Consider the following 9,530-nt stretch of genomic DNA (forward strand, 5'->3'; position numbering starts at 1 on the left):
TGCATCTTTGTTTTTTATAGGCCAGGGCCAAATGGAAATACACATTTACAGAAGTGAAAGGGATTATATCTATCCAAAAGGTCAAATCACTTCCTTGGATAGGGGAAAGTGAAAGCTGGTGTTTGTCTGTGTGCACATACAACAAATTGAAATGCAACCAAGAGGATGTAGCGATACTTCCTTCTAATACTATTTTGTTTTGCATAAGGTGTGGTTGAGATAAAATATGTAATATTTACAAGTTATATGTAAAAAATAATAATATTTGGGACGTTTTTCAATTTAAACCATACAGTATAGCTGATAATTGTGTCAGAATATTGAAGTATTAACAGTGATCAGTGTGTATTGCAGTTGTATAATTCCATATGTGGTATGCACATGAAGAAAATCTGAAATATTATTTTTTATTTTTTTAATGAGATGCATACTTCTAAACTGTCAACTATCGCAGATTATTTCTTATGACAAAGAGAATCACTGCTTTAATTAGAGTCACTGCGGGATAAGCCCACACCTTTTGTACTCTCAAAAAGAGAAAAATATATGGGAGATAGACTCTATTGAGAGGAGTTATCTTATACTTGTGAATGTGGAAGTATTGTTTCATGTGTAAATATAACCCAATGACAAACACAGTGGCACTTACATGTTGAGTCAAGCTTGCAGTAAAACAGTCAGTGAATATACTAGTATCAGTCAAGCTGTAACATTGTAGAGGGAACAACTATTCTAAGAAAAGTATTTTTATTCTGATAGTTTGCCGATAGTTTGGCGTAGTGTTCACAAAGTCACACAGCAAATGCACAGTAAAGATGCTTACACAACATGAAACACAAACACACAATGTCAAACATGTAACTTTTAGCCTTTAGTATCCAGTTTTGTGATAATGTATAAAAACAAGCTTTAACAATTTCATCAAAGTAGAACATTTTAAATAGAAAATAATTGCACTCCTTTGTACATTCATAAGAAGCTGACATCCTATAAAAAGTGAAAAAAGTTTCAATGTCAGCAGTCCAAAAACAAAATAGCGGAGGGGTACATTTCATTATGAAAGGAACTCCTTCCAAGTTAAACGGTGAGAAGCAAGATAACCTCCCTTCCCTTCATTCCTCTTATCCAGAGTATTTACATCAGTTAAATAATAATCTCCACGCAACCCAGTCCTGTGGTTAACTACTATTCATTGAAAGGCTTGGTTTTGAAGCAGGGGCTATCTTGAACCATGCTGAGGAACATCTTCTCATACATTTTGTGTATGGACGAGCTACTGATGATGCGGCTGATCCTCTTGATGCTCTTGAGAAGGTGTCGCGGAGAGCCCTGGCCCCGTAGAGTCCTCAGACAGTGGGACAGACCCTTGGCCAGCTCCACCCCTGCATTCTGTCTCTTCCATAGGTGAAGTAGTTGTAGGATGTACTGTTGGGAAGAACAGGAAGTGACCACTGCACGCACATCCTCCTTGCACACCTTGACCCCAGGTAAGCTGTTGCTGATGACCATGAGGTCATTCAGGGTGAGATTCTTCAGCTCCGTACAGCGGGACACCCTCCTCTCGCAGTGTTTGACACCTGGTTGAAAAAGGAGAGAATCCGATTAACATCAGCACATTGAAATGCAATATTCCAAGAAAGCTTTGAAAATAGTATTTACAATTTACTCTACAGTTCTCTCCTCTTTTCATAAGACACATAATATTTTTGCTCCATGTACACAAAATTATAATTGTTTGAAAGAGGTGCCCTTTTGAATATGTTTATTTAAGTCTGACCTTGTATGATGCCATAGAGTTTGTCCTGGTCTTTGTTCTGCTCCTTCCACAGAAGCAGCAACTGCAGTAGCAGCTGCTGTGGGCTACATGCCTTCTTCAGCTTCTCCAGACTCTTCCTGTCCACCTTGCGTCCCGGTAAACTGTCTAGCAGGTGCTCCAGGGGAACAGAAGACAGACGCAGGGACGCCAGAGACTGGAAGATGGCCTCCTCACACAGAGTGACGTCTGCAGGGAGGGAGGGAGAATTAAGAACTAAGAGACTTGACTGACCACAGATGACCTTGGCTCTATCACACGTTGTGCCACAGCATGTTCTGTAATACTGAGTAATGTTTGAACTATAAGTTGTTCCTGAAGAATGCGTTTGTCATTTAGATGGGTAACACGTCACTCCACTTGTGTGTGTGTTTTTGGTTGTGTTTCCATGAGTGTGTGTGTATTTTCTACACAAAAGGCTAACTGGCCCATTTCCTGCATGTACTCTAAATCAGACAGACATCAAGAAACCCACATTTCCCAAATCTTGTCTACACATTGGTTCAAAACTTTTAACTGCTTTCAATTTTACATTTAACTACAAGATGAATATTGAATTCATTGCAAATAATCTAATAACTGAAATTGAAAGAAGTTTGGAGGAACAGTTTTTGTGAAGAGACACTGCTCAGATTCTATGTTCTTGGGAGGTCAATTATGCCAGTGGTTAGTCAGTGTTGTGTTGTTCATATGAATCTCCACTTCATGGACAAATTGTTGGGCTGTCCACTTCCAATCCCAACATTTCTACAAACTATTCTGTGCACTTGATTTGGCTCAAAGATTCTGATTCCCAATTCCTTATGTCCTGTCAGTGTTGCTATTCCGAATAGGTTGAGCTAGCATCAGCCTTAATTTTGTGTAGTTGTAGGATGAGGAAGACTCACCTGTCTGGCAGAGCATGTGTTGTCTGGAGCACTCCAGGTCTGTGCTCTTGGCCTGGTTTTCACACTGGCTGTCCTGGGATGTGCTCCCAGCCCGCAGGCTCCTCATGCCCAGCTCACTGCAGTTTGTGTGGGGAACACAGGGCTCTGTGGGTGAGGCCGCACTGGAGAAGTAGCCCTGGGGACAAGGTTCACACACGGTGTCACTCTGTGGAGTGCCTGCAACATAAATAGAAACCATTCAGGACAATTAACTTGAGAACCGCTGATAAAACATCAAAAAGGGTCAACCTGAACTAGGTTGTGTCACATTTTGGTTGTGTAAATACAGCAGTGAGCAGTTTGTTAGCTTTCCAGTCTGTCATGATGCAGTCACGTCTGTTGCCATGAAGGTCATCTTACAAAGCATCTGACAGAAACCAAGTTGGTTCATACTATCTGCTAACAAACAGTATCTCTGACACAATTCTTTTTTTAGACATTTCTATATCCTGTTTCCAAATGTGTTCCGTGCACTGTCATTTCTCTAGTTACAATTCACAGATCCCTTTTCAGAAGAGGCGTTAACCACATCTTCCTTCTTTATTTGACAGGAGAGATGTCAGTTCTTCATGCATTGGGTTTGACCTTTATGAAACAGGTGGGGTGGTTGAGTGTCCTAAATCTTTGGGAAGCTCCAATCTACCACTAAACTACTGAAGAATTCCCTGAGATCCACGTGCTGTATGTTATTGGACATTCGAGTTACAATGGTCATTGTTACACCATGTATAAACCATTTTAAACTTCCTTTCTCCACAGATCGGCAGACCCTGTATATATAATTTCAGTCTCCATAGAACACACAATGCTGGTGTACTAGGATTTCCTTTAGCCATGCAGAGAGCTGCGATCTAGAGGAGAAAGGATTGAGCCAGGGATGGAAGGATGTTTTTGGTTAGCAGTTTGGCCTTTTAGTCTCAAAACCACAATAACTCTAAGATGATGATGCCAGAGCAAGCCAAACGTTCCTCTGTGAGATGTGAGGAAGGACCTAAACTGTTGTTTCCAGTCATTCACATCCAGATACAAGTTATATGATGTGTCTCAATACCCATACTAGTCAGTCAGCCATTATGACATACTACATGGTAACATTACTCAGTTGGCAAACCAGCATGCTTATTTGGGTATTCACAGCACAATACACAGTGGAAAAGGGATCAACCATGGAGAAGGTATGACAGAGGAGCACTACGAACCAGTCCCAGTTCAAGCTATGACTATATGACAAAGTTGCATTGTATGCATGCTGCCTGCAACAGTGAATAGTGTGCTCTCTCGCTCTCTCTCGCTCTCTCTCTCTTTCCAGAACTTTCTTTCTAAATCATTCAGTACAATGCCACGACCTGAATCAAAAACACATAAATCACAAAAGTGACACAACAGTTGATTTTACAGCAACACTACCAAGACCTTTCAATGGAAATGACTACATTGCCCTCTCCTGGAAAAAGGTATAACAATTTAACCACACCCAAAGTTTGAGAGAAAAACAGTCCAACTTTGGTTACAAGTTATTTGCAGTATACAGAATGAATGTTTTACATTTAGAAGCATAAATGTAGGGGTTTATTTTCTGGTAATGTAATTGAAGGACTTAAATATGTGTACTGTTAAACTCTTCTCTCGAATGGGAATCGATGTGACAGACAGAGAGGAGAAATGTCTACTTAGTGACCTGAAAATCTCCAATCATCATGTATTGTAGAAAAAATACTGTCCTTTGACTCAAATGACTTGTTAAGAACAGTCACTTGTGAAAGTTGGAAGAGGAACTAGTCCAACTCTCAGACTAGAACCGAATGGGATGAAGTTTGGGATGAATACACAAGAAGAATAAGGACTACGAAGTCAAGATGATACCGTTGCAGCTATAGAGTTTTACGGTTGCAGGAGAATAATCTTATAGAGGTTGGGTTGTGAGAACACATGCAGAACAGGATGTCAATTTTCTCTGAATATCAGCGGGCAGTGTTATTCTTCCTAATTAGAAGGTGTCAGTTACACACACATACACACAGCCCCTCTAAGAAAGAACTGATTACAACTTGGGCCCATTGAAACAGCATGATCAGAATCAAACAAGCTAACTCATAACTTACCTAACCACTTTAATATGAAGTTACATACAGTGAACAGTAACCACACTTTTGGGTGACTGAATTAGGCAAAAGACAACAAACTAAAGTTAGTAACTAGTGTAAGTGAGCTTCATACACACATGAAAGAAGAGAACACAAAAGCACAAAAAACAGGATGGACAGTTCGCAGACAAACATACCCAGACTGACAGCTCCATTTCCAGGTGCACAGGTGCTGTGTTTGATGCAGAACTCCACCACAAGGTGGAACCCAGGTCCACACTCACACAGCTGGTCGTGGGTGCTATTACACTCCCTCTTCATCAGCTGTCTCTCCTTGCAAACAGATGTGCAGCGCTGACACGACTCGCCCCATTGCCAGTCGTCTGAGAACCGGCGCTCGGGGCACGGCATACAGATAGTGGGCTCGTCTGCAGTGCAGTGGTGTCGGACAGCTGTGCCGGGAGGACACTGGTCACACTGGAGGAGTTCAGAGGTCAGGGGGTCAAGGTGAGAATACTTGGGGCGTGGTGCTGGCTGGAAGGCCCAAGAGAGGGATGCTGTGAAGAGCTGTGAGAGGAGGGGAAGAGGAGAAGAGGAGGGGGGAGGAGAGGGGAGTGGGGGAGGAGAGGAAAGGAAAGGAGGGGTGGAGTGTAGAATAGAGGGTGAGAGGAGGGGGAGAAGAGAAGGGGGAGGAGGAAGAGATGAGACAGAAAGACATCAGCATTTAACTGCATGTTTTTACAATGTGTCATTCTAGTTATGTCACTGACAACATGGCTCAATACTCTGAAGGATAAAGCCAAATCATTTTCAAATGGAAAAAACTTACACCAAACACCTTTCTTAAGTACGGAATCATGGCAGTTCAATACTGTCTTTTCAAAAGTGTGAAATACACTTGTAAATGGAACCAAAAAACAACAAATAACATCCTGACCCTGAAAAATCCTGTTGACTCCCCATACTGTCGCCATAAAGTCAGAAGCCAGGTCTGTTACATGTGGTCTATATGTCACGGCGGCACATCGTTGAAAAGCAATTTGATGTGTGGACTTCACCCTCCCCATCCCCCCCAACACACACACACACACACACCACCATGTGTGCCAAAGCCATTGAGAACACAGTTTTCCTCACTTCTCCATATATGCCCTGCCCTTCACCCAAAGCCAAAGGAAAGGTTACTGGGATTTCCCAGAGACCCCCGTCCTGTAGAATACATGACCACTGTCTCCACATCAGTTTCCCTGCTAACTCGACCACTCTGTTGCTCTCCACATCAAACTTTAAGCAGGCCTGACCAATCAAGTCCTCTCATTATCATGTGAATTTATTCATCCCTACAGGTGAATGAAGTATTTAAGTCCTTCAAATTGATTTATCATTCATAAATGCAAATTAAAATCATCAAGCAGTAAATAAGATGTTGAACTTTTCACTTTTCAGTGTTTCCTTAGAAGTTAGCATCTGTCGATGGCTGCAAACCAAAATTACATGCTGCTACTGGGCATCAAACGACCATAATTGCACCATTCCAACGATCTGAGGGAAAGTTACAGAGGATGTTTCAGTGGCCTGTAGCCAGCCTGGAGAGGAATGTTTGATTTCAAAGTATGCTGAAATACAGGACATTCCCTCAATCTCACTGAACTGATTGTTTCTTTACCCAGAGCTCTGGGAGATGCTATTGAGTTTGTTAGCATTCAGACCACTAATTATATGAATTTCACAGGACAGGGTTTTAGGGTGTGATTTACCATCTAAACAGAACTTTATACAACCCAATTCATAGCTGATAGTAACACTTTGCGCTCTGTCTAGACTCCAGCCTACTCCAGAGAAACTCAGTGTTTTTAAATCTCAGTGTTTTTAAATCCTACATTTTCTTTGATTTGCTGCGTGGGATTTGACGTGCTGAATGTTGATTGCAGATAATTAATCTAGCAAGATAAGAGCATAATACCAAAGCAGGTATGGACACACACAAGAACAGTTACAGGCACATGTGCATGCAGACCCCCCCCCCCCCACCTCCACACACACAAACACACACTTACAAATACCACCTGTGCGCTATTGGTTTTCCTATAACAGAGCCACCTGTTCAGTACAATCACACAGGAAACCCAGCATCACCCAGCACTGCAGTCCTCTCTGAAAAAGGAATATACAGCTAAACTGTACATACACAAGCCTCATGACATGAAAGCTTGTGTTATGTTAATGAGTCTTAATGCTCTTGGACACATCTATGGTGATGTTCCTGGGGTCACAGGATGTCCTCCTCCTAATCTCTACCTGTAATACTCCCAAACCTCTGCTACCACCGGCTTGCCTTGTAAGGTTAAATAACCATCACTGCTAAACTCAGATTCACACTATTTCTTTCAGTAACCATTCAATTTACGCCTGCTTGTGTGCACAAATAAACAAATAACTAAAAGAACTACTAGGAAAATGTTCTTGTGTTTTATCTGTTTACACTGGAACATTACAGCCAATGCAATGCAACATCATTTGATTAAATTCCTTTCCATTTGACCAAGTTGATAAAATTTCTCTTTGGTCATTTGCATTGCATTGGCCATGCTAATACATTTTCACAGCAACTCCCACGCAGACGTGACATAGGACTTTATCTCTTATCTCTTTATCTCTCTTTCTCTTATACACACACCTGCACACCTTGTTATTAGTATTGCTGTAGACAGAACGACTACACTGACCAGCACCTAATCTCAAGCAGTTGAAAAGGGGAAGCTAGACTTCAATTTCTTTTCAGGAGTGTTCCTTTTTTAATAAACAGGGCATCGGGCTGTGCAGATATACAGTATGTGACCCTTTGATACTCTACTCTGATCTCTGTGAGAGCGGCTTTTTTTAGGGAAGTTAGACTTAACTGCCATCCTGGAACATAGGACATAAAGATAAAGAACTTAGAGATAACAGACTCTGATACATTATTTACATCAAGCAAGCTGAAATTACTATTGTGGGAGGATGCATGTGTACACTCTCACTTTTAGCCTGACGTCAAATGAGGCTAACATACACACACATACACACAGACACACACACAAAAAAACATCTCTCTTTATCTCTTTATCTATCTCAAAAAGGTCAAACTGTTCCTCTCACATAGTCTAAGCTCAGTTTCTACTCTGATTCACATCTCAACACAAAACATCACATGCAAATGGTGTGACAGGAGGCCATGCAAAACACATCAGACCTGGAAGTAACTGATATCCAAAGGCTCCAATTCAGCGAACACAGGATAGGGGTTGTGGCACTTTAATAGTAAGACACACCTGAATCTAGGAATTATACAATTTAAGGGGGTCTATGACTTTAGGGTCTACATTACATCATAAAATGAAGTCAAAAAGATAACACAACTTCATATCAAGCAGGTACATAATGTAGTTTGATTAGTTAATTAATGTTAGTTTGACTAAAATGTGATTGTGTATTGATGTATGAGCATGTTTTGACACAGACACAGACAGATTTATAATTCCAATAAGAATAAACAATATGCTATAATTATTTTCTCACCCATTGATTTTTGCTCACGCAGTATGCTACATCCAGTATACTACATTGTTTCCTTATAGTTTTAAAATCAAGTTGCTCAAAATGTAAAGTGAATTAGGCTATAATGCAAATTATCAACATTACATAGCACATCTAAACTACTGTCAAAACTATAGGCTATAACTCAGTGAATGAGTGATATTGTAAACCGATGTACGTTGTGACAGCAGGTCAGAATAATCACGCACGATTGGTACGCATCTTGGTCATAAAAAATACATCGCTTATAATTGAAAACGACAGGCTAGCCTACTGTACCTGTATCCTTACGGAAATAGACAATATTTTATAGTAAACATTGATAATTCATTGATACTGTTTAATCCACGAGCGAAATTCATACTGTTCATATAGTATGAGTTCACTTGCCGAAATTGTCCCCAAAAAGAAGGCATTCACAAGTAATAACCCAACTCCTACTGTAGCCTAAGGGCAGCAATTGTTTTCCCAAGAGAAAACAAACTTAGCATCGGCCAAAGTTACTCACCACAAACAGTTTCATCGCTGGATGTGATTTCATTATCCGTACGTTCATCTCTCTCCTAAAATCAACTCCGGTAGGAAAGTATCGTTTCCATACTTATACTGCAGTGGGGATGAGGGAAGTGTGCCCACCCACTTCGATGGCATTTCCACTAGCGGGGTGCGCTCTCTCCACAGACTTAAAATAAGAGCATCCTCTCTGTGATTGGGTTGCTACTCACATACAGTAACTGAAGGAGCCCTTCTCAATAAATGAAATGTAATGTACTTACAATTAAATGAATTATGTATTGTATTTACATTATGTCAAGCAGGTTCATATATATATACATATATATATTTAGAGGAAGTATTGTTTTTGATGTTTTATTTTTGTCAATAAAACTGTATACCTACAGGCTACCAATGTAAACCCAATAAGATGGTGTGATTGTGAAATATGTTTCATCTCACTGAGTCTTTCAGTCTCAGTGAGGATTACTCACTCTGTCTTTATTGCTCCCTTAATCATCTCTACCATACATAATTACAATTTGGATGACAATTTGCAGGTACAGTTTTATTTGAGTTCAAAGATTACAAGTAAGTATTCTTTGTGTTGTCCTCCCAAATGCCTTTGATTGAAGA

General features: G+C 40.5%; 1 protein-coding gene across 1 annotated transcript; it reads right to left on the minus strand.

Annotated features, from left to right (window-relative positions):
• Positions 1–430: 430 nt before the first annotated feature.
• On the minus strand, positions 431–9,043 carry LOC134022976 (tumor necrosis factor receptor superfamily member 11B-like). Its single transcript, XM_062464736.1, has 5 exons — positions 8,908–9,043; positions 5,021–5,390; positions 2,701–2,916; positions 1,778–2,002; positions 431–1,577 (listed from the first exon to the last, which is right to left on the minus strand). Exons 1-5 carry the CDS (start codon positions 8,953–8,955, stop codon positions 1,186–1,188), a joined length of 1,251 nt encoding a protein of 416 aa, XP_062320720.1. The 5' UTR covers positions 8,956–9,043; the 3' UTR covers positions 431–1,185.
• Between the last annotated feature and the right edge of the window lie 487 nt (positions 9,044–9,530).

This window comes from Osmerus eperlanus, chromosome 7 (assembly GCF_963692335.1).
Source record: "Osmerus eperlanus chromosome 7, fOsmEpe2.1, whole genome shotgun sequence".
In the NCBI taxonomy this organism is placed as follows: domain Eukaryota; kingdom Metazoa; phylum Chordata; class Actinopteri; order Osmeriformes; family Osmeridae; genus Osmerus; species Osmerus eperlanus.

Coding starts and splice junctions, on each gene's coding strand:
- LOC134022976 (XM_062464736.1), bottom strand. CDS start 8,955: ATGAACGTACGGATAATGAAATCACATCCAGCGATGAAACTGTTTGTG. Junction 5,391..8,907: donor CAGCGATGAAACTGTTTGTG/GTGAGTAACTTT, acceptor CTCCTCTCACAG/CTCTTCACAGCATCCCTCTC. Junction 2,003..2,700: donor ACACATGCTCTGCCAGACAG/GTGAGTCTTCCT, acceptor CCCTCCCTGCAG/ACGTCACTCTGTGTGAGGAG.